At 52.6% G+C, this 26374-nt stretch overlaps 2 protein-coding genes across 5 annotated transcripts; one reads left to right on the forward strand and one right to left on the reverse strand.

Moving 5' to 3' along the window:
* Positions 1 to 2751: 2751 nt before the first annotated feature.
* On the reverse strand, positions 2752 to 14425 carry RBPJL (recombination signal binding protein for immunoglobulin kappa J region like). Of its 2 annotated transcripts, none has more exons than XM_064475646.1 (12): positions 14399 to 14425; positions 13080 to 13188; positions 11663 to 11788; positions 10436 to 10506; positions 10150 to 10265; positions 9716 to 9890; positions 7800 to 7937; positions 7303 to 7412; positions 6875 to 7027; positions 5997 to 6152; positions 5757 to 5860; positions 2752 to 5639 (listed from the first exon to the last, which is right to left on the reverse strand). In XM_064475646.1, the coding sequence occupies exons 1-12, from the start codon at positions 14415 to 14417 to the stop codon at positions 5366 to 5368; spliced, it is 1551 nt and encodes a 516-aa protein (XP_064331716.1). In that variant the 5' UTR covers positions 14418 to 14425; the 3' UTR covers positions 2752 to 5365. The 2 variants fall into 2 exon arrangements, with proteins under 2 accessions (XP_064331716.1, XP_064331717.1); XM_064475647.1 differs by having other exon boundaries at positions 5378 to 5636; positions 5744 to 5860.
* On the forward strand, positions 12815 to 26174 carry MATN4 (matrilin 4). Of its 3 annotated transcripts, none has more exons than XM_064475640.1 (11): positions 12815 to 13156; positions 15349 to 15462; positions 16174 to 16743; positions 17473 to 17595; positions 19522 to 19644; positions 19743 to 19865; positions 21420 to 21833; positions 21935 to 22087; positions 25025 to 25130; positions 25213 to 25269; positions 26034 to 26173. In XM_064475640.1, exons 2-11 carry the CDS (start codon positions 15384 to 15386, stop codon positions 26077 to 26079), a joined length of 1794 nt encoding a protein of 597 aa, XP_064331710.1. In that variant the 5' UTR covers positions 12815 to 13156; positions 15349 to 15383; the 3' UTR covers positions 26080 to 26173. The 3 variants fall into 3 exon arrangements, with proteins under 3 accessions (XP_064331710.1, XP_064331708.1, XP_064331709.1); XM_064475638.1 differs by lacking the exon at positions 12815 to 13156 and adding an exon at positions 14780 to 15188 and having other exon boundaries at positions 26034 to 26174; XM_064475639.1 differs by lacking the exons at positions 12815 to 13156; positions 26034 to 26173 and adding an exon at positions 14780 to 15188 and having other exon boundaries at positions 25213 to 25593.
* Positions 26175 to 26374: the final 200 nt, after the last annotated feature.

A 26374-nucleotide genomic window follows, 5' to 3' on the forward strand; every position in this document is an offset into this window, starting at 1 on the left:
GGAGTCTTGCCCCCGGGGACTCCTGCCCTTCTGTAGTCCTCCCTCACAATGAAGACTGACTAGTGTGACCAATGGGAACTAGTCGCAATGACAGTTTTTTTCATGATCCTGCCAATTCTGAGGCAGCAGAAGCACTGTCCCCTATATGGGGCAATTCCTCCATTGAGCACGGGGATGCCTACAGGCCAAAGAGATGTCCTCCTTGCCAATAGTTTGCTATGTGGTTTCGGAGAGTGGGATAGTCAGAATTCTAAGATGGCCCCCAAGATGTCTGCCCCATGGTGCAGGCATCCCATATATTCCGTCCCCTTGATTGTGAATGGGACTTGTCAGTATGATGAATGGATGTCACTCCCATGGTAAGGTTACCTGGGACAGCACAGTTGAAGGAATTTTGCAGAGGTAATCAAGGTCCCACATTAGCTGGGTTTTGAACTAATAACAAGGGAGAGTATCCTGGGTGGGCCAGGCTTAATCAGTTGAAAATATGGAGACAGGGATCTGGAACCTTCCTGATAAGAGTGATGCTCTCCTGTTGGCCCTGAAGACACAAGCTGCCATGAGTTCTGCAGCTACAAGGACATGGATTTTGCCAACACCCTCATGAAGTTGGCAAAGGACCCTGTGCTCAAGGGAGACTGCAGCCATCCCTGGCTTACACCTTGATGACAATCTTGGGAGCCCCTCAGCAGAAGACCCAGCTAAACTGTGTGTGGACTCCTAACCCACGGAAACTTTGGGACAATAAACGGTGTTGTTTTAACCTGCTATGTTTGTGGCAATTAGTTATGTAACATAGAAAACCAATACAGGAGGGCCACGTACCTCCGCTGGGCCATCAAATTCCTCATTGAAATGGGAGGAAGACTGCGGTACCGGATCACCTCTGAAAGCGCTTCTGGAGTAACAGTGGCGGCAAGCAGCCCATAGAGATTGGCTAACTCTGGGCCAGTGTTGAAAGTGCTTTCTTTACATATATTATTTTATTCTTAATGGCATCTTATGAAACAAACACTATTTTTCCCACTTACAGAAGAGGAAGCTGAGGCCCAGAGAGGTTAGGTGACCTGAGCTTGCCGAACTCACCCAGCTAGTCCGTACAGCTTGGCTGTTGTCTGAAAAGCCACCATTCGATCCGCATTCCTTCATTTAAAGGTGACCCTTCTGAAAATACATATGAGTGTGAGGAGAAGGGAATGTATGTACATGTATACAGTGTATGTATATCTGGATCTTTCTTGACTTACAATAGGGATATGTCCAGATAAACCCACCATAAGTTGAAAACATAGTTAGCTTGAAAACGCATTTAATACGCCTAACCTCCCGAACATCATTGCCTAGCCCTGCCCACCTTAAATGTCCTCAGAACACTGACGTTCGCCTACAGTCAGGCAGTCGTTAACACAAAGCTTAGTTTGTAATGAAGTGCTGAACATCTCGTGTAATTTATTGATGCTGTACTGAGAGTGAGAAGCAGAGTGGTTGTCTGGGCACAGCAGGGTTGTAAGGGTGTCAACTCTTCACCCTCACGATCAGTCGGGTGGTTGGCTGCTGGCCGGGAACTGAGGCTCCCCACCGCTGCCCAGGATCGGGAGGGAGGGTCAGACGGCATATCACTGGCCCGGGAAAAATATCAAAATTCAAAATTCCAAGTACGGTTTCCACTGAACGCACATCGCTTTCGCACCAGCGTGAAGTGGGAAAATCGTAAGTTGAACTATGGTCATTTGGGGACCATCTGTCTGTGGGTATATGGACAAAACCAGCCACACACAGAGATTCCGACCCTGGATAAGGCGCTAGTGATGCAGGGTCAGAAGGAGGATGTTTTGAACCAGATGGGGGCTTGGCGATGAGCTTGGCAGAGTGAGCCCCACCTTAACACTCTATAACCAGAGTGAGTCCATAAAGAACTTGGTCACAAGGCTCTGCCTTCCCTCCTGAACGTCACCTGCCCCTCCTATCCAACCGGGAGGCGAGCAGCTGGCTGTAACAGGTGTTTACCACTTTACCACTGAAAGTGTTATTGTGGCTCAGCTGCCCTACCTGCCTTTGTCCCTTGGGGTCTGGAACAGAGCCAAGTCTAACTGGTGGGGGCGTTTCTGGGTGTATATGGTCAGGCTGACCCTAGCAGAACTTAGTATATATGTCTTACTAGTTTCATTACACTTAAAGCCACTTCCTCTCCCCTGCCATCTTCACGGTCTGTGCCCTCAGCATCCTCCCCAGAGAGTAAGATGTCTGAGAATTTTAGCCACACTGTGGTTATAACGGGTTTCTTTTAAGTTGAGAAAACTCAACAGAAGAGAGAGAGAGAAACCCAAAAGTCAATGTTTAAACCAGAAGACCAGCTTTTCCTCAGTCCACACACACTCTACCTACACCTAGCAAGGAACTGAAAGAAGAGTGTTAAAGAGTATAATGTAGATTAAAAGAATCTCAGAGCCCCCAGACAGCATTAAAAGTACAGCATTCAAATCTGGCTCTGCCATCAACCTGCTCTCAGTGCTTCATGGACCTTCTCTCTCAGAGCCTGTTTCCCCATCTGTAAAATGAGGAGGAAATATGGACTAGAGCAATGATTCTCAACCCAATAGGGTTCTGATGCTGAGAGCATGAAAAAGTTAAGATTATCTTTAAGGACCCTAGCTGTTCAACTATAAATGAAAACGCCAATTCTTGAAGGAGAACAGTGCCACCTGCTGGTTTCACTTTGCACTTGCAAAATCCAAATACCTGCCAAGGCAGTGCAAGGCAATTTGCTGTTTATTGAGCGCCAACCAAGGTTCAGAGCATTGTAATGCACCTCCTAGGGCACGCAGCGACGAGCTCCTTTCCACCCAAAACTCACAGTCTAGATGGGACAACTGGCATGTACATAAAGCCCTTTGATCCACGGTGGGCAGTACATGGTGGGGTTCTATGGGAACATGAGGTGGGAATCCTGGGGCCAGGGCTGGCTTCTTGGCCTTGTGATCTGGGCAGTCACACAAAGCCCCGTGCTTAGCGGGGCCCTGCCTTGATTTCATGCTCTGCTATCGCTGTCTTGAAATTCATAATGATTTTTTAACAAGGGGGTCATACATTTCCTTTTAGCCCTGGGCCCCACAAATTATGCAGCCAGATTTTCTTGGGGGAAATCTCGAAGAAGGTTTGGAGAGCTGGGTTTGGAGAGCAGAGCAGTAGTGGAGGAAGAGGAGAGGAGGAAGGAGAGAGGGAGGGAGGGAGGGAGGAGGGGAGTTTGATGTTGGATGGATTCAGCCTGGGGGCTGGGAAGACCTCCAACCCAGCAGCTGGAAATCAGAAGACATAGACTTTCAGGTGGGTATGTAGGTGAGATGAAGGGTCCTGGGATGCCCTGAGGGGTGTGGGGGAAAAAAAAAAAAAAAAAAAGAGCTGCATGGTTGGGCTTTCTGGCCAACCTGGGTCCTTGGCTTCTGGGACTGCTGCCTTGTGGAGTGGCGGAGGAAGTTCTTGAGGGCAGGAAGGGCCCTTGAGCCCCCAACTCCTCATGTTATGAAACTCCTCTCAGCCGCTTTACAAGTGGCTTCTCGCTTCAACAGCGTCATGGGGCAGTGAGCTCAAACTCTCCTGGTGGGGGGCACTCTTGTCGGAGACATTTCCCATCAACTTGTTCCCTGCCTTCCTCAGCCAGGAGCCACTCTCAGGAGTCATGACCGGCTTTGAACAAGCTTCTCTTTTCCCATCATTGTGGGTTTTGGGCTGCTGAGGGCAGAACTTAGTCAAGACTTTGGGGAGCTTAAAGAGCAAACCCCTTTTCGTTCCCTTGGGAAATGTCACTTTCTTCTTTCTCACTGTGGGGAGTCGTGGTTCCCACCTGCTAGGGGAGGAGTTTCACAGGAAATGAACTTACTCAAGAGTACAAAGACGGGCCCAGAGGGATGAGAACTCTGAACTCACTCTTCAGACCAGGTTTCCCCATTTGGCACCCCAAGGGGCTGGTACAGGGACATGGCACCTATAATATCTGTGCCCACAGTTCCAACAGCCAGAGCCAGGACCCTCCCTGTAGAGCACGGATTTAGCTGAGGGTGGGAAGGCCGGCCAGGGATGGTTAGGATTTGGTCCCTGAGCACCATGCAAAGCTCCTCTCTCTGCTGGGTTATCGCCCAGTCAGCCCCAAGAATTCTGCCTGGAGTTGTCCTGGGAAAGTTTTGTTTTGCATCCTGTGGTTGCCCCGGGCCTCAGGTGCATCTTTGCTTCAGGTGGAGAGAAGCCTAGTAGGGTAAAGTCCTCAGAGGCAACAGGTGGCTTCCAGGGCAAGGACGGGGGCTCAGGGATGCTGGCTGCGTCTGAATCCCGTTCCTCCTCCAGAAGAGGTCAGAAATGTAAGCTCCCTGCTCCATCACTCATGTGGTCTTTTCTCTGTGTGTCTGGGTAGAAGTACCCTGGGTAACCTCCCTCGGTGGTGAGTTGCATCATACAGATCAGGCGCTGCCTTGGACAGAGGTTGATGCTAGCACAAGAGAGCAATCTCAGACCCTCAGGACTGCATCTTACTGGGCCTTCCAGAGATTTGGCTCCGTTCAGTTAAGATGGAAAGACCTGGCCACGGCCCCAGGCACCTGCCCAGCCACCAAAGTTATGGGCAGGAAAGCAAACGCCAGTGCAGGTCCTGGGCTTCACAGCAGCCACAGGAAGTCCAAGGAGGGGTTAGGGCTTTGTATTCCAGGGTGGAACCCAGTACTCCAGGGCAAGCCCTCCACACTCCAGGGGGTACTCAGTGCTTTGGGTGGGATCCAGTGTTCCAGAAGGGACCTGGTGCTCCAGGTGGAACCCGGCACAGTAGGTCATACCTCATATTCCGGGCAGGACCTGGTGCTTCAGAGCAAGCAGGCCACACCTCATGAGCCTGTGCCCCACACTTGGGTGTGTGAAACTGTGTGTTTTCTCTTCAAGGGGAGACACAGCTGCCTGGAGGGTAGATGCGCTGGGCTTGGCTTTTCATGGTGTGTGAAACTGCATGCAAGACACATGGAAGGAGAAAGAGAAAGATGGAGGGATAGGGATGCAGGAATAAGAGAGATCTACAAAGTTAGAGGGAGAGAGAGAGTGTGTGATTGATTTAGAGAATGAAACAGAGGCAAAGACAGGGAAAGCCACATTCCTAACTGGTCACAAAGGGAGCATCACTCAGGTCGTGTCTTCTTAGGCTGAAAAAGACCTGTAAGATCCGCAGGGCTGGGTTTCTAGGGTGAGCGCCTGCTGCTGCTCTGGCTGCATGCTTCACTTCCGCAGCAAAGTGGCAGGGGGCAGGGCCTAGGACCCAGAAAACCGGCCCTGGTGCTAGGCCCCGGCACGCCCCTCAGCGGCGGCAGCCTCAGCGTCCAGGCCGCGCTGACTACGTCTGGATGAAGAGGTGGAAGTTGGTGCGCGTGAACTCGTGGTGGATGCTCTCCAGGAGCGCGTCAGCGTCCGCGGCCGGCGCGGGGACGCCCGGGGGACCGGGCCGCGCGTTGTACTCGGGGGTGTAGGTGAAGGAGAAGGCGCTGGGGTAGAAGAGGCCGTCGGCGCGCACGAGGCTCACGGGTATGGTGATGGGTGTGCGCAGCCAGCGCCAGTCGCTGCCGAAGGCGGCCACGTCGGGTACCACGCACACCAGGGACCGCGGGCTCCTGGGGGCGGGCATCGAGGTTAGGGCTGCAGGGACGCTGATAGCCTGTATACCCCACCCCCCGCACCCTCTCTGTTCCCTGGAATCCGTGGAAGCGCCCCCCACCCCCACCCCATACCTGTACATGGTTTCGGCTTCCACGTCCCCGAACCACACCTTGAGCCCGGCGTGGAAGTTCTCACCGTGGAGCTCCAGCGTGGCCACATCGCCCCCGCCACTCAGCTGGGGGAGGGTGAGACCAGAGGGTGTGGGAGAAGCGGTGGCCGAGCACCTGCAGCCCGCCCTCACCGGCACCCCCACCCCGGGCCAGCGCAATCAGGAGCCACGCCCGCCAGCGCCCCATAGAGCCTGGATTCACCTCGAGGGTGCTAATGAGAGGCACTGGAGTGACAGGCTCCCGGGTGCAGGCCAGGCTGGTGCTGAAGGAGAATTCCACCGACTCCGTGCCGATGATGGTCCAGCAGGAGCTGTCATTGAGCAGCGCCCTGTTCGCCTCCTTGGGGCAGGGGGAGGCCTGGGAGGAGACCCGAGGGAATGAGACAGAAGCTACTGATGGTGGCCATCAGCGGGACCAGCCCGCACAGGGCCGGGGCTTCCGCATTCCTAGCGTTCCAGTCCTAGCTCTGAAGTTTACCTGCCTGGTGAGCTCGAACAAGATCCTTAAGTTCTCCTATTTAGAGTTAAATAAGCTCGCTGGACTAGCTGGTTTCTAAAGGTCTATCTTCTTAGAATTCTTTTTTTTTCCCCCTTAAACATTGTGCAATTCTATGCTCTAACATTCCATCATTGTAAAATTCTTTGGAAGGGATTATTGCTCAATAACAATGCTATTTTCTACATGTTATGATTTTATCTCAACATCCTATGATAATATTCTCTGGGGGGTAGTATTGCTTAATAATGATAATTTTCCACCTTCTATAATTCTGTCTTCAGATTCTATGATTCTAATAGTCTTTGTTCAACAACACAATACTATTACTTATTATTATTTTTATTTACATTCTACAATCTTATATCCCAGCATATTCTGACTTTAATATTCTTTGAGAAGGAGTATTGATCAATACTATTACTAGTATTTGTTCCCATTTGTCTTGATAGTCTATGGTTCTAACATTCTGTGTGAGGCAGCATTGCTCAGTAAGTAGCAGCCACGATGAGGATCCTACAGTCTAGGGTTCTCTGCATTCTGACTTTCTGGGATGCTTGGGACAGGAATTCTCTGCTTCTCACCTGAAACTGCACCACCTTCTCTGTGGCGAGACATAAGTATGTGCCACCCCCTCCTGGAGGACCACCCGGAAACTGGAATGCACACTTGTGCAGTTGGGAGATGGGCTCGTCCACGTCGAGGAGTGCGCACTGTTTGGCTACTTTGCGGATGATCTACAGCGGAAGGAAGTGTGGCAGCAAGGTGCCTGGGTGCTCACAGGCTGCCCTCCGCCAGCTTTCTGCTACTCCAACAGCCATGCGGGACATTGGCATATCCCCTCCCCATGCCAGCCCTTGACCTCCATCCAGCCCCACAAAGCACTGAGTTTCCCGAGTAAGGATAGGTGTCATTATGCTTTGGGCTCTCACCCTCCAGCCCTGCCCTCGTGGGTCACACCTTCTGCATGGAGGACCTGGGCCCCCCCCAGGTGTACCTTCCCTTCCCATACCATCGGAGGTAGTGTGAGGCCCGTGACAGTGCAGACAAGCTGCACCAGGGAGCCATAGCGGACGTAGCCCTCTCGAGGCGGGAAGTCCCCCTGAGAACAGTGTTCATCAGCTGGAGGTAAAAAGAAGGAAGCGAAGGCTTCAGGCATCCCAAGCATCTGCCCAAATCCCACCCTTCTTGCCTTTGGCTCCTCACATCACACATGGGTCTTATGGGCAGGGCTGGCATGCAGGAAGGCAGTTAAGGCTGTAGATTCTCAGCGGAGAAGTCACTTGTGACCATCCTTGCAAATGTCTGTCCCCTGGCATGAGGACAGGGCTGGAGACTGGAGTCAGATTAGTTTAGGATCAGTCACTGACTCACTGGGACCTTTGCAAATGTTTTTGTTTCTGAGCCTTAGTGCCATGGGGCAAAATTGATTTTCCTCGAGGAGTTGTGGTGAAGATGAAACAAGTGAATGCACATGAGGCCCAGCCCCTGGCCTCCCGATGGGATTACCCAGGTGGAGAGTGAAGGCAGCCCACTGGCGCGCGCTGGCCACAAAGTCCCCGTCCTCCACAGAGAGGTAGCGCGTGGAGACCGTCTGGGATCGCAGGCGGTTGAAGAGGGAGACCTTTGAGCCCGAGGATATGCACACTGTGAGAGGAGGCAGAATCAGTGCCCCTGCCTGGCTTGGTCCCTTGGACGTGCCAGAGAAGTTCCCATCCTCTGCCCCCTGAGACGGTCTGGCTCAAATACCCACTGGCCTAGACACACTGGGCACGTATACGTCACAGCTATAGTCCTGCTTCTGTACCTTTGTCCTTTTTTGCTGCCTGGGCAGCCCAATAAACAGACTTTTATCAAGTAGTCACTAAGTGCCTACTTGGTGGCTGGCACTGAGCTGGGTACTGGGTACCAAAAGTTAGAGCCAGTTTCACTCTGGAGGGAGTTCACAGTCTCAGAGGGGAGAGAGGGAATACGTATAAAATTTCAACATGATGTGGTGAGGGCTGGCCTCGGGAGGGCTTCCTGGAGGAGGTTATACCCTCCACGGGGGAGCAGGAAGTAGGTAGGGGTTCCTCAGGGGGCTGCATAAGCAGAGGCCCCGTGGTGTGAAGCAGCAGTGTAACATTCCTAGGGCTTGACACTGACCTCTCCCAGCCTGTAGTGCAGACTCAGAGCCACCATTTCGTTTTCTAAGTGGACTTTGACCCCCTGGGGAGAACGCACTGGGTTCCTGCCCTCTCTCCCCTTACAGTGCAGGCCACACTGTAGGGCTCAATGTATGCCCCAAGTTCCCATCCATTACATGATGATGATAGTTAATGGGGATTGTGTTTCAGGGACTGTTTTAAATGCTTTACGTGTCTTAGTTCTTTTGCTTCTCTCAACCCTCTGAGGTAGATAATATTATCTCTACTCAAAGGAGCAACTGGCTCAAGATCACACAGCTAGCCAATGGCAGAGCCAGGATTCCAACCCAGGCCACCTGGTTTCAGAATCTGCACTCAAAACCATCACACTATGCTACTTACCCCTACCTGGCTCTTTCCTGATACCAAGGCCAGCCAGAGCACTGCCTGGATCTGAGACACCCTTCAGGGTTCTTAACAGACAGAAAGTAAGTATGGTGTAGGGGTGGGAGCTGGGCTCCGAATTCACATTGACTCAAGTTCAAATCCTGGCTGGGCCACTTCCTAACTGGGCACTCTTAGGCAAGGCATCTGGAATCTAAGGGGCCCAAATGTTTCTTAAGTGAATGGATGAATATTCCAAACCTCATTTTCCTCATCTATGAGTAACAATGACAGCACCCACCTCACAAGGTTGGTGAGCATCAGATAGGGTGATGTATGTACACACCTGCCGAGAAAGCCCCCCTTGCCCTACTTCTTCTTCCCCACTTCCAGCGAGGGTAGCGGTGGCATTGTCATTCTCATTCAGGCTTTTTTTCCCCTGATATTTTCAAAGCCACCAGCTCTGAGATTTGTCACTTAACATCCAGGGCAGTACTTTTCTCAAACTGTCTCTTTGATCAGCTCTGTGTGTTTCTCTCTGCTGGGCTGTGCGTTCCTCCAACAGTCACTTGCATATACATTAGGCACTGAATACATATTTTTAACTGAATTTCTTCTGCCCTTTTATTCTCATTTTTAATCTGTCTTCAGTTCAGCACCTGCCGGCCGTTTTGGAGCCCCCAACCTCAAGTCGGGTATCTGCCCTTTTTCTCTGCTCCTGCCTAACCCTTCTCATTCCCAGACTTAAGCCGGATCTACTCACCCAGACTCCGCCCCTCTTTCGGCTCAGACTCCACCTCTCTCACTCTGACCCCACCCTTACAATCCAGGCCCCCACCCACCCCCAAATCTAGCAGCTCCAGACCTGCTGGCACCTCCCCAACCTGCCCCGCGGCCGGGCCCCGCCCCACTCACGGTCGGTGTTTTTCAACGACTGCTTCTTCTGCGACGGCTTCGAGATGACCTTGATGAGGCGACTATGGAAAGTGCCCAGCTCCCGGCCCCCTCGGAGCACTAGCCGCAGCACCAGCCGGAAGTGCTTCCTCTTGTCTGCGTCCGAGATGTACAGGGTCTTGGCGCAACCGAATTCCTACGGGGTTCCCGGGGATGGGGGTCCTCTCATACCAGCCCCCCGCCCCCAGATGAACCCACCTCCCCTAGTTATCTGACGTCCGCCCCGTCGGATGTGACATGAAGCCGCATGCCCAAGCTCTTGGCTCACCCTCAAGGCAGAACCCCGGTCTCTCGGCATCCCCACCTATCTTTTGGCAGGGCAGTAAAGGAGCCCCAACTCTCCAAGGGAGAGGCAAGGATCGGAGCAGGAATCGGACCCACTCCCATGCTCTCACCCTGGAGTCCTGCTGCTCCTCGAAATTCAACTTCTGCGTCTCGGCGGCGCTGCTGGATGCGCCATCCAGTCCCATGTAACCACACACCGTGGGCCCGGTCTCCCCTGCCTGGTGGGCTGGAAAGGGACGCGAGCAGGCTCTGGACCGACTCGAGTGTCAGGCAAGCCTAGTTCTCGCCGCCAGAGGGCGCGGCGAGACTGCATTGAAGAACCGCCCCGCTCCCTGGCCCTACTGAATGGTCCCCCTACAGAGGGAGGCATCCGGCAGCCCTGGAGTCCACCCTCACCTTGGCCCTGCGCCGACTTCACCCTCCAGCCAGGACCTGCGAGGTAGACACAGGGTGGGGGGCAGAAGAACCTGCGGAGACACGTAAGCGCTGAGCTCGTATATCCATCTCCACTTGACTGTCCTGTAGGCATCTCAAAGGTAGCAAAAACCCGACAGAATTTTTGATTCCCCCTCCACATTTCTCACTGCCCTCCCTAGGCTTCTCTGTGAACCCCATTAACATCCGAATCGTCCCTTTCTCACATTCCTCATTCAATCCATTAGTAAGTCCTATCCACCACCTTTAAAACACATCCAGAATCCATTGGCTTCTTACCACCTCCACCTTAGTCTCAGCTGCCATCTCTTTTCCTGGACCACTGCATCAGCCTTCCAACTGGCTTCTCTGCTTCCACTCCTACCCCCTTCAACCTGTTTTTCACACAGCAGCCAGAATGTTTTCATTTAAAAAAATTTTTTTAACATATGTTACTCATCTTAAAATTCTCCAGTGGTTTAAATTCAAAGTCCTCACATGATCTGGCCCCCGCTTACCTCTCCAAATTTATTTCCTATGATGTCCCCTCTCCTTCTCTTATTCCAGCCACTCTGACTTCTTTTGTCCTGGAACAGGCCAAGTTAGTCCAGTGCCTATGTCTTTGCATTTTCTGTTCCTTCTAATGGGAACACGCTTCCCCCAGATTTTCTGATGTCTGGCTCCATTTTCACATTCAAGTCTCAGTTCAGATGTCACCTCCTTAAAAGGCCTTTCTACCACCTTACCTTGCTAGCTGAAGTACACCCTCACTCCTCACTTTCTGTCCCATTCCCTGTTCTGTTTCCTTCTAGCTCTCATCACATTCTGGAAGCATCTTGTTCACTGATTTTGTGCGGACTTCACTGTGCCACACTAGAGTGAAGATGCCATGAGGGCAGGGACTGTATCTGTCTTGTTCAGCCGAATGTCTGGTGCCCAGCAGTGCCAGAGAGCCCAGCACATGATAAGCACTCAGTAGGCAGTTGAGGAATGAAAGAATGAATGAATGAGTGAATGAGTGGGGACCATAGATTTACAAGGAAGTTCTGCTATAGATCAAAGTTGGGGCCAATGGCCCCTGAAGGAAAAGGCCCTGATTGGCCTATATCTGAGCCCTGAGTCCTCCCCAGGTTCTAAAAGGCACTAAACAGGCACATAGGGCTGAAGGTTGGGCTGCAGCAACCTTGGAGGGGCCGCTGAGGGACCTACCGCTTCTCATTTCCGTAGGATTTCTGGGCCACCTTGGCGTGCAGGATCCGCACCGTCTGCTCGCACTGTTGCTGCAGGCACCTGCGCACACCTTCCCTCAGGACTGCAGCCGGCTCTGGGGATGACCTGGGAGTGGGGACAGGCCGGTCCCCACAGCAGGGAGTGTTAAGGGGCAAGGTAGTAAAGAGCCCAAAGCAGGGCAGGTTGAATGAAATGAACTGAAGGAAGGGGCCGTTCTAGTTCTACCAGCTCGCAGTCAAAGAGAAGTGATAAAGAAGGGAAGGGACTTGGGTTCAAGCCATGGGTTAAATATTTGGGCTGCGGGGTGCTCAATAAGGCCTATAGGGAGCCCACCAGGACCACCCAGGTGCCACTCCGCAGGTCTGGCTCTACGCCCATTGCAGCCTGGGGCATTGGGGAGAGGCCCCAGCGGCACAAAGGCCGTGCTTGTGCCAGCCTCGGGATAGAGACAGAGTTTGTGAGGGCGCATGGCTTCCCTGCACCCTGAGGGGACCCACCCCAGCAAAGTCTTGATGCCAGAGGGGAAGAGCTTTTGCTGGACCCCTGGACCAGACTTCTCTCTTGCCTGCCTGCAGATGCCTGGAAACATGGAAGGGCCCCCAAACCGTGTCCCCAGGATCCTGGGGGAACATCTGAGTCTTTTCTGGGTCAAAGAGACACTCCCAACCCCTTCTCTCCCAGAGAAGGGGCCTGTTGCTATCTGAGCTTTCCCTGCCCTGATTACAAGGCCTCCACCGGCCCTGTGTAGTGGGCCAGTGAGAGCCTAGGGGCCTGGTGGTTCTCCGCCTTGGCGTTTTGATGGGTGAGGGTGGGAGGGCCCAAGACCTAAGTAACTACAGACAACAGGGAAATGGCATCTGTGATGGGAGAGATTTGAGGCATCATCAGATGGGGCCTGGGGAGTGCCATGAACCTCTGAGGCTGCCCGTCTGAACCCTTTACCCTCTTCTCAGGACCAGAGTCCGAGCCCTCTCCCCATCCCTGGAGGGGGCGGCGGGGGGCAAGAGCCCGGCCGCGCCCTCGGAAGCCGGGCCAGGCAGCCGGCGGCCGAGCCAGGCCCCGCTCCGCCCCTTGGGGCTCTCCTCGGGGAAGTGCCTCGGAGGCTTCCAACGCATTCCGGCTGCGGAGAGCGTAGCCGCCCAGCCTCCCGCTGTTGCCGGATTCCGGCCCCGCAGCCCAAGCCTGCGGCTCCAGGGGTGGTGGGAGCGGGGGGCGCCGCTCTGGCCCCGCCCCAGCCCTCGGAGGAAGGGGAGATCACTCCCTGCTAGTGGGAGGGGTCCTGGCCGGCCTCCCCCTCCCCACCCTCCAGCCCCCTCCGGGTTAAATGCGGCCGCCGCCGCTGCTCGTTCCAGCTGCCTGGCCGTCCCCACCTCGGGCAAGCCGCCCGCGCCGTTACCTGGTCCAACTGCCCGGGAGGCTCCGCCCGTCGGCTCCGCTCTGCGGTCGCGCCTCCGAGCTCTCCGGCAGGCTCAGGTGAGTCAAAGGGCCTGGGGGTGCTGAGGGGTCTGCAGGGAGCAGGCATCTAGCCAGACCAGGCTACCGACGGTATTTAACCAAGGCTGCACCGCCTACGGTGCCCCCATCTGACCTGCAGTGCCCTTCCCCACCTCTGCAGGGTCCCTTCCAAATTAAGCCCCCACTAGCACGGTCTCCAAAATAGAGAGGGGGGACTTTCCCCCTAATCTCCCCTCTCCAGGAACCCCCAGGAATGTCCTCCAGGTGTTTGTTCTTCAGCCAACTTTTGAGGAATTATTCGTTCTCCTCCCTCGAGGGTCCACTTTCCCTGCCCTAAGGGCTTTTCCGAATCTTTCTTTTTAATGCAAGGATTAACCCCTCTGAGGAGCTCCGGGTTCTAGCGTCAGCCCGGTCACGTTGCCACGTTGCTGTGTGACCTGGGCAAGACATTCCCCTCTCTGGACCTGGTTCCTTCCTCTGCAGAATGAGGGATTGAAAAGGCGATGAACTTGGAAGCAAGTGCTATTTTGACTTTCTAGGACTGGGTGGAGGTGGGGCTCCAGGCGAGATGTTGGCTCAGGCCAAGAGCAGGATAGGGGGGACCTTGATCAAGATTTAGGAGCCCCAGGGCTTCTGAAGGTAGGAAAGGAAGCGAGGCGGCGAAGGCCCCCTGTGCCTTTACCCCCATGCTCTCCAGGGGTGCTGGCCTCCCTCGACTGTGGCATTCTGCACCTCCCACCCCCAGCACATATGGCTTGGTCACTCTCCCACGACTGGCCCTGCCGGAGGGATTTTTGCTCCTCTACCAGGCCTGGAAGGCGAAGGCAGTGGGGATCCGGGATGGGAAGGGCTCCTGGAGGGAGCGACAGGCACCATATCTTGCTCAGAATAGGACCATTCACGGAATTGGGGAGGGGGGCGGGGCTGCGGTTGGATTAGGGGCAGCAGGCCCCCTCTGCCAAGAAACAGAAACAGAAAAATGGCTAATGCAGCTTCAGCAAAAGGCGCGGGGGGGGGGGGAGGGGGGAGGCGCGATGGGGTGGGGTAGGGAGCCAAGGGAGTGAATGGAAGGAAAAGAGGTGACGCCTAAACGCGAAGTTGCCAGGCAGCTCAGAAGGGAGAAGGGCAGCCAGGAATCCTAGGTTCCTTTGCAGCTCTGTGGGCCACCATCTTGGGCCTCACTTTTCCCACCTGTACAATGGGAATCCTTCGTGATTCTCAAAGGGCGTCGCCAAGGGCCGCGGGAGGATGAGTGCTCACCTGCCCCTACAGGGTCCATGATCGCTCTCTGAGGCCCTGGACGGCTCGCTCGCCGCCTTCAAGGCGCGTCCAATGCCAATGTCCCGGGAACCCTGCGCACTTCTGCTCCTCGGCCCTAGCGCCAGATATATCCTGCCCAAGCCTTATCTCCAAGGCCCTGGGGCTCCCGGCCCCATGTTTGCTCTGGGCAGGGGCACCTGCTGGGCAGATGTGGGCTTCCCACGGCCACCTAGCCTACACAGCCATACTCGGGAAGGCGCCCCCTGGCGGCCTTTCCTGAGAGCAGCCGGGAAGGGCGGTACCAAATTCCGAGTTCATCTGAGTGGTGGGTTTTGGCCAATGTGATGCGGACCTGAAGTTGGGGCGGTGCCTGTCTGAATGCGGTGGGTCGCTGTAGGAGGGAGGACAGCCGCACAGAGGCGCCTTGTGTACAAAGGGAGGAGCGGAGGTGGGAAATGGCTTCAGTCTGCAAAGGTTCACCTGGGCTAGTCCTCGGAATCTCACCGGCATAGGACTGACTCCTGGCGCAGTCACTTTCTTACCAGCGCTGAACTTTTCTGAGCTTGTTTCCTCATCTGTGCAATGGAAACAGCAACAGTCTTAGACTCACAGAATTGTGGAGAGGATTCAGTGACTGCCGCAAAGCATAAAAAGCGTTTTACACCGTGCCTGGCATTTAGGAAAGGCTTTTTGCTTTTTAAATTTTGTATATTTTTTAATCTACTTTCTGTTTGTTTACTATTTTGCAGTTCTGCAAAGTGGAGTTCCTTGTGTCTCCAGCAATCTCGCCGTAATGAAATTTTTTTTACTATGAAAAATTTCAAACATGTACAAAAGTAGAGAGATTAATAAAATAAATCCATGACCCACCTCTCCCTCAAAACGCCCATCACCTAGAATAAGAACTCTGTAAATACCATTGCTTTGCTATTTTTCCTTCCTCCCTTCAGGCTCTGATACCTCCGTTCACCGTTCCCCAAGCGCCATGAGGGGGCTCCTACGTTCGCTGCTGCCCACGTTGCTGCTCCTTCTCCAGCCCTGGGAAACCCAGTTCCAGTTCGCAGGTGAGCCAGAGTCCAGCCTTCACCAGCAGGGGGAGGGAAGCAAAAGCCAATTCTCCATCTACAGCCAACTGCCTGCTAGGGAGAGAAAAGCAAGAGCTTTGGAACCATAAGGGGCAGAGTTCCAGTTCACTGCTTCACTTCTCTGGGCCTCAGTGTCCCCATCGAAAGAATGTGACTTGGATGTAAGCAAGTTGGGCTCATGTAGAACTGCCCAGTCGGTGTTTAATTAAAAAAAAATCATTGAAAAAAAAAGCAGATGTCACATAAAAACTCTTGGGGGTTCTCTTGAAAAGTCCAAAGATCTGCTAACATGAGGTCCTCACGGCTGCAAGGCAACATTTGGCTGCAGCCACCCACTTTAGGAGGGATACGGGCTCTCTGGGTGTCCATCATCCTAACCAGCCCGTTCACTCATTCATGTTGCCTGCATGGCTCCTATAGGCATTTGAGTTTGTGACATCCCCTCGCCCCCTCCTGAATGGATAAATACCTCCTGAGAATAGCCCTCAGAGCTGTAGGATAGAGATTTGGTAGTCTGACAGCCCAGGCCCTCAGCAAATGATGGGGTAGTGAATGGATCTAACCTGCATTTGCTAGATTAATTCTGTGCTGGGCGCTGTTATGCCCTCGGTTTCCCTGGTGGCGGCAGAGGTGTCTAATGGGAAGTTAGGCTTTGCTAACCTAGGAAAGTCCTCCCTGATTTCCTCACAGGTCCCAGGTGCCGTACTGGGCCCCTGGATTTGGTGTTCGTGGTTGACAGCTCGCGCAGTGTGCGCCCCTTCGAGTTCGAGACGATGCGGCAGTTCCTGGTGGGCCTCCTCCGCAGCTTGGACGTGGGGCCCAACGCCACGCGCGTCGGCGTGATCCAGTATTCGAGTCAAGTGCAGAGGGTTTTCCCGCTCGGCGCCTTCTCGCGCCGCGAGGATATGGAGCGCGCCATCTGGGCTTTAGTACCGCTGGCGCAGGGCACCATGACCGGACTGGCAATCCAGTACGCCATGAATGTGGCCTTCAGCGTGGGCGAGGGCGCCCGCCCGCCTGAGGAACGCGTGCCGCGCGTCGCCGTCATCGTGACCGATGGGCGGCCCCAGGACCGTGTGGCCGAGGTGGCGGCGCAGGCGCGCGCCCGCGGCATCGAGATCTACGCGGTGGGGGTGCAGCGCGCCGACGTGGGTTCCCTGCGCGCCATGGCGTCTCCCCCGCTGGACGAGCACGTCTTCCTCGTTGAGTCCTTCGACCTTATCCGGGAGTTTGGCCTGCAGTTCCAGGGCCGGCTGTGTCGTGAGTGAGGGGAGCGTTGGAGCTAGTCTCGAATTCTCCAACTGCTTAGATTTCTATTCCCACCACAGGGAATCCATCCCATCCCTGGTGGCCTTGCTCGTTTTATCTTTAGCCCCGCCCACCAGGCCGTTGCGTTTCCCTGGCCTACCGCAGGCTCTGTCGAATTCCATCCAGCTCTGCCCACTTTTGCTTAAGGCTTCGCTCTCAAGGAGCAAAGTTTAGAGTGCCCCCGCCCACCTTGATGAGCTGTTTTGGTTTGCCACAGGCTTAATGTCTAACTCCAAAACCGCCCCTCTATGCACGGAGCACTGCCCTTCAAAGCTGAGAGCAATCGCCCACTCCGAACACCCCGCCCACCTGAACATTACTCAGCCCACTCTCATTTTAGCTCCTCCCACAGTGCTCCAAGAGCTGTTCGATCACACCTTGAGTTACTCTCTTCACCTTGATTTAGCATCTCTCCACCTCCTATGCCTTACTCCATGTAGTCCTCCCTTATCCCACTGACACATCTGGCCCGGTGCCCTGGTCTTCTGAGCCTATTCACAGGGACTACAGAGACCCTATACTTTCCCTAAGCCCTCCCGCCTGGATTGGCCCCTCTGAAACGAGTCATATTCCATCTAAAGACATCCTTAAGCATGGTAGCTCCCTCTGACCCCATTCAGCTCTCTTGTGGAGGGTTCTGCCCATTTGTCCCCTGCTGATTCTACTCTTGCATGTCCTCAGGAAAGGACCTGTGTGCTGAGGGGGGACACGGCTGCCAGCACCAATGTGTCAGCGCCCCGGGCACATTTCATTGTGCCTGCAACCCTGGCTACCAGCTAGCAGCAGATAACAAGAGCTGTTCAGGTGAGAGCTATACCTGCCCTGCAGTCTCACTGATCCTGAGCCTTCTGTGGCTCCCTATTGGCTCGGCATCAATCCAATGAAGTAAAAGTCCAACTCCCACACTTTACAGGTCTAAGAAAGGGAAGGTATTGCCTGGGACCACACAAGTCCTTGGTGGCACCAGGGCTAGAAATCTTGACCCCACAGTTAAGTGTGCTTTCTACGGCCTTCTCTCCTCACTCTTTCAGATTTGCCTTCTATCTGACTCGAATACACCTCCCAAACTTGTGTCTTTTCATAGGCACATCTTTACTGTTTCTGTTACTTAGACACTGTTGGGGTCTTCAGTTGGGGTCTCCATATATCCCTTACATTCCCCACCTCCGTATATGCTGCTTCTGCATCTCAGTTCTTTCTGGGCTGCTCACCTGGGCTGCCTTTGCTGTTCCTTTCTGCACCTGCAAATCTCACAAGGCCTGGTTTTTCATTTTTGCCTTCTGAAAAGCTGTCACACACAGTGCCTTGCTAAAGCCATTGGGATTTTTTTTTTTTTCTCATGTATATGTGTGCTCAATCCTTTGATCATAATGGCAGCTACTGTTTATTGAATGCCAAGTTAGTGTCAGACATTGCCCTAGGAGTGTTACATAACATCATCTCGCAACCTTACAACATTCTGGAAAAATAGGTCCTGTGTTTCTAATAACCCAGATGTCAGCTGGGGTCTTCTTATTTCTGGAGCCTAGAAGAGGCTGGCTGGAAGCCCCATTTGATGACCTGTGAACATTCAAAACCCTCCCCAATAACTCTGAGCATTCCTCAAGTGCTTACATCTGTGGCTTCTGCTGAACTTGTTTAATTTACGGGCCCCGTAAATTTCTCAATTTCTCAGTCCCCACTATTCTCATTCATGCCTGTAAATTAGTCTCTTCCTTGGTTTCCACACTTGTGCACGCAAAAGCATGTGTGTGTATGTAAATTGCACATATGCCTATTTTACTAAAGATGAGGGTGGAAAGGGGTGTGAGTTGACACTTTGAGTGAAGTCAAACGCACACACAGAAAAAGAAACGCCCGTTATGTATAACTGAATATTAGACACCCTTGATCCTGAAAGTCCTTAGTCACCCTGCTACAGGGAACTTTTCACTGGCAAACTCAGTCCACAATTACTCACCTTCACACCGTCTCTTTTCTAAGAACCCTAAATTCTCACACCTTGTGCAGGACAACTCACCTCTCCTCAGTCCCTATTCCCCAGCTCAGCTCTTGGCCATATATGCACATCTAAACCATCAAGATCCTCAACAGGGCAATAGTTCTGTCTCCTCAGAAGGCAGTTGTAAACAGCAATTGCTCTCTTCCATTATATATCCATTTTACAGATGGGGAAATGGAGGCTCAGACAGGTAAAGTGGCAGAGCCTTCTCCTTCCCTGTGAGTTAGTGAGCATCTGGAGGGCAGGAGTCTTGTCTTCTACAACTGTAGATTCCCGTTTTCATGCATGGCTTAGTAACAGGCATGCTGGGATACATCTGGGGCTTGAGTTGGCCCAGTGGGAAGGTGTACACTTAGAGAAATCAGAGATGCCTGGGTAAAGCCCAGGCTAATTAGGTCAGGATCTGTGGGGGTTGGGGTCCAGGCATAGGTGTTTTTAAAAAGCTCCCCAGGGGGCTGTGCTGTCAGGGCTGAGAAGTGCATCCCCAGGCATATGCTGACCTCACCTCTTTCTCAGCCATCGACCTGTGCACTGAAGGGACCCATGGCTGTGAGCATTACTGTGTCAGCTCCCCGGGCTCCTATTTCTGTCGCTGTCGGGCAGGGTTTGTACTCCAGCAGGTCCAGAGGAGCTGCAGGGGTGAGAGAGCCCCCCAGTGAGCACGCTGGACCAAGAGCTCTGATGGTTCCAATCCGAAGTGCCATCTTGCTATCTGTTCTTCCCACCAGCCGTTGACCACTGCAGCTTCGGGAACCACAGCTGCCAGCATGAGTGTGTTAGCACCTTTGGTGGGCCACGGTGCCGCTGCAGAGAGGGCCACGACTTGCTGCCCGATGGGAGGAGCTGTCAGGGTGAGGAGGGGTCTCCTGCGTTTGTGCAGAGGAGCAAGGGATCTTAGCCGGTGGAGTCCACCCTGACTCATCTCATCCTGACTTGTCTCTCCTTTAAGCCCGGGACCTCTGCAATGGTGTAGACCACGGATGCGAGTTCCAGTGCGTGAGCGAGGGCCTCTCCTACCGCTGCCTATGCCCTGAGGGGCGGCAGCTCCAGGCAGATGGCAAGAGCTGCAACCGTGAGTTATGGGTGGGAGGGGGTGCTGTCTGCCTCTGCCCCACTGCCCACATTCTGAGCATCCTTGACTTTGTCCTTGCCATGGTCTAAGGGTGTGGTATGAATGTGTGTGTATTGGTGGCATTGCCCTGCCTCCATCTCTTTCCCTCAATCTTCTACCCTGCTGCCAAGGTTAATTTAAAAAATACATATTTGATCACACTTCTCCTTGCTTGAAAGCCTTCTGTGGCTCACCAGTGCTTACAAAATAAAGATCAAATGTCTTACCCCTAAGTTTTTCAAATGGTGAATGGAACTGCATTTGAAGCACAAATGATGGGTGTAACCACAGTGGACAGTGAAATCAAATTAGTGGGTTAAAATTCAGAATTTTAAAGAGAGAGAGAGAGAAAATAGAGTTCACTGCATGTAGAAAGAGCAAGTATTGTTCATGAAACTTAATGTTAATTATATATAAGTGCATCATGATGTATTATTGTTATTATTGTTGTTGTTATTACTGTTATCATTATTATTTTACTGTGGGTTGTGGTCACAATTTTGAAACCACCACCTTAAGTCATCACAGTTTAGTAGTGTCAGCCAACCCCATCAACCTGTCTCCTGCCAAACTTGTACGTTTTAGCCATGCTGGCCTGCCCATTTCTGAACCTGTCAAAAGCTCCCAGCTTCTGTGCCTCCGCACATGCTGCCCTCACCATCTGGAATGTCCCTTCCTGCCTTGGAGAACTCCTACTCATCCCTGAAGACTAAATCGAATGTCACCACCTCCATGCAGCCTTCCTCACCAACTCCAGGAAGAATGAATTATTCCTACTTTGCTCCCTGCACCCCCCTCTATTCTAGCACTCTCCTTGAGGGTAGCCATGGCATATCTGATTGCTCTGTTCTATCCTGATTTCTTTGTGGATCAGGATTCTGTTTCATTTATTGTTGAACCTCCTTCAGGGTCTAGCAAAGTCCCTAGCTCAGAATAGGGGAGGCATCCTTATAGCATGACTAGGACCTTGAGTTTTGGGGTCAGGTAGACCTGGCTTCACATCCTTGCTCAGCCACTACTAGTGGAATCTGGAACAAATAAATGCCTATCTTTCAGAACCTCAGATTATTAGAAAATGTGGATAATACCCAAGGTTATTAGGAGGACTGAGAAAAAATATATAAATCATCTAGCTCAGTGCCTGGCACATGGTAAGCTGTCAAATAGTAAGGTTTGTGCTTTTATTTATTACTGTCAGTAGTGGTCAAGTGTTTAGAATTCTGTCTGATATGTAGTAGATGATCAATAAATGGTAGCTATGATGATGATGATGATGATGATAATGATGATTTAAAAGATGCTGTTAGCAAGTTGACTTGTGCTAAGCACTCAATAAATGGCAAAAGTTATAATGATGCTGCTGATGATAACATTATTATTATTTAGCATAGCTTGGCATAGGAAGGACTTCACACAAAGTATCTGTTACATAATAAATGTGAATAAATAGATGAGCAGTTGGCTCCTGCCAGCCAAGAATCTGGTCCCTCAATCCCAGCTCTGCTCACCGCCTAGGGTGCCGGGAAGGCCACGTGGACCTGGTTCTGCTCGTCGACGGCTCCAAGAGTGTGCGTCCTCAGAACTTCGAGCTAGTGAAGCGCTTCGTGAACCAGATCGTGGACTTCCTGGACGTGTCCCCCGAGGGCACGCGCGTGGGGCTGGTGCAGTTCTCGAGCCGCGTGCGCACCGAGTTCCCGCTGGGCCGCTACGGCACCGCGGCCGAGGTGAAGCAGGCGGTCCTGGCCGTGGAGTACATGGAGCGTGGTACCATGACCGGGCTGGCGCTGCGTCACATGGTGGAGCACAGCTTCTCCGAGGCGCAGGGCGCACGGCCTCGCGCCCTCAACGTGCCCCGCGTCGGCCTGGTCTTCACCGACGGCCGGTCCCAGGATGACATCTCAGTGTGGGCAGCACGCGCCAAGGAGGAAGGTGGGCTGGGCGCGGGCCGCACTGGCCTGAGGTTGGGCTGGACGCGGGGGAGGCGGCTTTCCTGAGGCCTAGGGCGCCCCCTGTGTCCCTCGACCCTGTAGGCATCGTCATGTACGCCGTGGGTGTGGGGAAGGCGGTGGAGGAGGAGCTGCGAGAGATCGCCTCAGAGCCAGCCGAGCTGCACGTGTCCTACTCCCCCGACTTCAGCACCATGACGCACCTGCTGGAGAACCTCAAAGGCAGCATCTGCCCGGGTGAGCACATCTGTCTCGGGACCCCTCCTCTCACTGCCCAACCTCCCATAGCTCCCTTTCCTATTCGCTCCCGCCCCCTTTATTGAGTGACAGCCAGGGGATGGGCTCCTGTCATTCAAAGTGTGTGTAGTCTATGGACCAGCGGCAGGGCTGTCACCTGGTGGTTTGTTAGAACTACAGCATCTCCTGCACTCTCTAGACTGACTGAATCTGATTTTGCACTTCAACAAGCCCCTCAGGGGACTTGTATGTATGTTAAAGTTTAGGAAGCACCAGACGAAGCTAGCTGTCCCCCAAATCAGTGGGTGTTCAGAATAATTGGGGGAAATTTTTTCAAAGGCAAGCCCCAAGTAGCATTGGTGAGGGGAACTACAGCAGAAATCCCTTTAACTTGGTGAAATTCAACTTTACAGACCTGGCAAAGTGGCAGGACTGTGTATTTCAAGTACACAAAGATGTGTATTAAAAGAAAAAGCTGGTAAATTCAGTCTATCTACTTTATTTGGGGCTCAGCTGAGGAAAAAGGGACCAACCCTATCTGTGGAGGGGCAGTGGGCTGTTGAACTTGTCTACTGTACTTTAAAGGCCATATAGGGAATTTCTGGGGGGAAATTTTAACATAGAGTCTTTAGAGTCTAACCCAGGCCTAAGATATGACTCTTTCAGATTACCAGGCCCCATGTCCAGAACTAGGTTTATTAGGACCGGACTGGGCCTGGAGAAACTATATTTTTAAAAAATACACACACACGTGTGTGTATGTATATGCATATACATGTATATACACACATGTACACCTACGCATCTCTCTCTCTCTCTCTCCCTCTCTCCAGGCTGATTCTAGTAACTAGCCAGGGTTTTGTGGAGGCACTGCATTAGCTGCTCCTTCAGAGTCCTTCCTGCCCTAACTCTTAAGTTTTCCACAGTGTGAGTTTGGACAAGTCACCTAACCCTGACCCTACCCTTAACTTTCCTCTTCTGTAGCAGGGGAGGGTGCTGGCTGCCCCAGGTTACCACCAGCTCTAGAATTCTAAGAGAACTCTGGACTGTGTGGTTGAAGATCTTCACCAATTGGCTGGATAACCTTGGGCAGCTCCTCCCCCTTTGTTAGCCTTTGGTTTCCCCATCTGCAAAGTTAGGAGTCTTTCTGGGACTGTTATCAGTATCATTGGTGACACAACATACAGCAGTTTGCTGAGGGTGCATATAAGACTAAGATACAACTTTTAAATCATAACAGCAACTCTGTATTGAAGGCAACTGCCAGGCATCATGCACATGTTTACAATGGCACACATTGACAGAATTCAGTGAATCTAGGATACCATCTGTTATAAGATTCACCATTATTTTCTATACTGCTAAGAAAAAAAGATGCCAAATTTAATTGTAATGCACTTATTTTCATTTCAGAGATGTTGAAATGTATGAAGAGATAGAGAGAGGCCTGGATCAGTGGTTCTTTTTCTTTCTTTCTTTCTTTTCCTTTCTTTCTTTCTTTCTTTCTTTCTTTCTTTCTTTCTTTCTTTCTTTCTTTCTTTCTTTCTTTCTTTCTTTCTTTCTTTCTTTCTTCAACAAAGAGGATTTATTTGCAAGGCAGGCAATTGAGGAGATGGGGGAACAAATCTGAAATCTGCCTCCTCAAAGGCAAGGGGCTTAGGTTATTTGTGGGATGAAATTAAGTTTCAGGGCGGTCTGAGGTGTGGGGAGCGTGGGAAACGTGATTGGGAAAAGTTGTGATAATTGTTAGTTTTGGGAAAAGGTGTGATACTTGTCATTTTGCACAAATGTAACTAAGCTACAGGCCTCTGCACATTCAAAAGGTCACACGGGGGATCGTCACCTACAGCCAGCTGAAGCGTGGGTGGTCCTATTGGATCAGTGGTTCTTAAAATTAGGGTGCAACAGACTCCCCTGGAGGGCTTATTAGATCGCAAATTACTGGCTCCAACCACAGAGCTTCTGATTCAGTAGGTCTGGGGTAGAATCTGACCATTTGTTTTTCTGATAGCTTCTTAGGTGATGCTGATGCTGCTGGTCCAGGGACCACACCTGGAGAACCACTGGTCTAATTGAAATACACTAGAAAGTGTTTACTTGTGTCAGGTAATGCTCTAGATCAGCACTGTCCAGTAAGGTAGCCACTAGCTACATATGCCCATTTAACTTAAATGAAAGAAAATAACTTAGTTCCTCAGTCACACTAGGCACATTTCAAGGGCTAAAAAGCCATGTGTCTTTTTTTTTTTTTTTTTTTTTTATGAGGGGGAGGTAATTAGGTTTATTTTTTTATTTATATTTGGAGGAGGTACTGGGGATTGAACCCAGGACTTTGTGTATGCTAAGCATGCACTCTATCACTTAAGCTATACCCTCCCCCCCTAGCCACATGTGTGTTGTGGCTAACACACTGGACAGGGCAGATACAGAACATTTCCATCACTGCATAAAGTTTCGTTTGGACAGTGTGCTGTGGATTCTCGCTACTCAAAGTGTGGTCCACGGGCCAGCGGCATCAGCATCACTCAGGAGCGGATTAGAAATGCAGCATCTCAGCTCCTTCCCTGTTAGCAACAAGAATCCATATTTTATCAAGGTCTCCTGTTGATTCCAATGAGCATCAGGGTTTGAGAAACCTTCTAAGATGTGTACACACATACACACACACACAAATTGTAGAATCATCAGCACCACCCAACGAATAGCTTTTCTCACTGTATCCATTTTTACAGGTAAGGAAACGAAGGCTTACAAAGGTTGAGTGAGTTTTCCAATATCTCATAGCGAGGTAGCTGGGACTCATCCCAGGTCTGTCTGAATCCTAAGCCGGTACACTCAACCGCAGGCCAGGTGGAGGGATATCGGAGGGCCTCGGCCACGGCCGGCCGGTCCTTTTGCAGCTTCTCACTCCCGTGACTCTCTGTGCCCCGCTGGCAGAGGAGGGCATCAGTGCTGGGACAGAGCTTCGGAGCCCGTGCGAATGCGAAAGCCTCTTGGAGTTCCAGGGCCACACGCTGGGGACGCTCGAGAGTCTGTCGCAGAAACATATCCTTTGGGGCTAGGGGCTCGGGATGGAGGGAAGGCGAAAGGACCCCCATGAGCCCCGGCGGCTTCCTTAACCGCTCACTGGCCCAGATGACGGCGCGCCTGGAGGATCTGGAGAACCAGCTGGCCACCCACAAGTGAGGGCCGCGGGTGGCCCGGACCCGGGCAGGGGGCGCGGCCCCGCGGACTGGGCCCCCCTCGTGCGCCGTCGGGGCGCCGGGGCCGGGCGGGATCTGAGCCCCTCGGGCTTGGGCTGTCGGGGGAGGAGGCGCTGGCGGGCTCCCAGCGCTGCGCTTGAGCTGGCCTCGCCTGGACCAGAAGCCTGACTGCGGGGGTTGGGGGTGGGGAATGGGGACCGAGGGACGCGTGCTGCGCTCAGTTCTTTGTTGGATTTCTTTTTTTTTTGTTTGTTTTCTTTTTCTTAAAAAAAAAACAAAAACACAAAAACTGCTTTCCACGGAGTAGGTGTGTGTGTCTTCCTGTGCCGCCGGGGGGAGGGGAGGCCAGACAGAGTGCGCTCCAGCGGCGCCCAGGCGGCGTCTCCTTGGAGAAAGGCGCATTGTGCGGGGGTCGGGCTGAGGGGCAGGGGGCCGGGAGCTGCTTCCCCCTGCTTGTTTATTCAACCGAGAACAGATGGCTCCTTATGCAGGCTGCAGGAAAGGAGGGGGCTGCACAGGTACCCTTGGGGTCTGGGCAAGGCTGCGCCCCTCCATCCTCCAGCGGATCGGACACTTGGCTCTCTGGCCGTGCCCCTCTCCTGGTGTCCCCCAGTCTGGCTGGAAAGCTGTTAGAACAGGGCGGGGGAGTTAGTGAGGCAGCAGGAGGCAGTAACTGAACCCTTAAATGGATAGGGTGGGGAAGCATAGGTAAGTTTCACCTGGATTTTATCTCCCTGAACTAGGTTGGAAGAAGAAAGGATGTCAGCCAGGACCTCTGGCCCAGGATAGCCTGCTCAGCTTCTGTTCTCCTCCAAAAAAAACAAAACCAAAACTAACCTTCTATCGGTAAGGAGCACAAACCAGTACAATTTCCCAAATGCGTGTTAGAAACTGCAAAGATTAAAATGCTTCCAGTCCTAGCGTGATTATGGGCAAATAACTGGGTTTGTTTCCTTATGTGTAAAATGGGGATTGAAATAATTACCCTCAAGGGTGATGGTGAGAATGGAGGAAATTGTTCTAAGGCATCGGACATTGTGCCTGTTGCATATTAGGTTCTCAATTAATGGTAGCTGTTAATGAT

Source organism: Camelus dromedarius, chromosome 18 (genome assembly GCF_036321535.1).
Source record: "Camelus dromedarius isolate mCamDro1 chromosome 18, mCamDro1.pat, whole genome shotgun sequence".
Lineage (NCBI taxonomy): Eukaryota > Metazoa > Chordata > Mammalia > Artiodactyla > Camelidae > Camelus > Camelus dromedarius.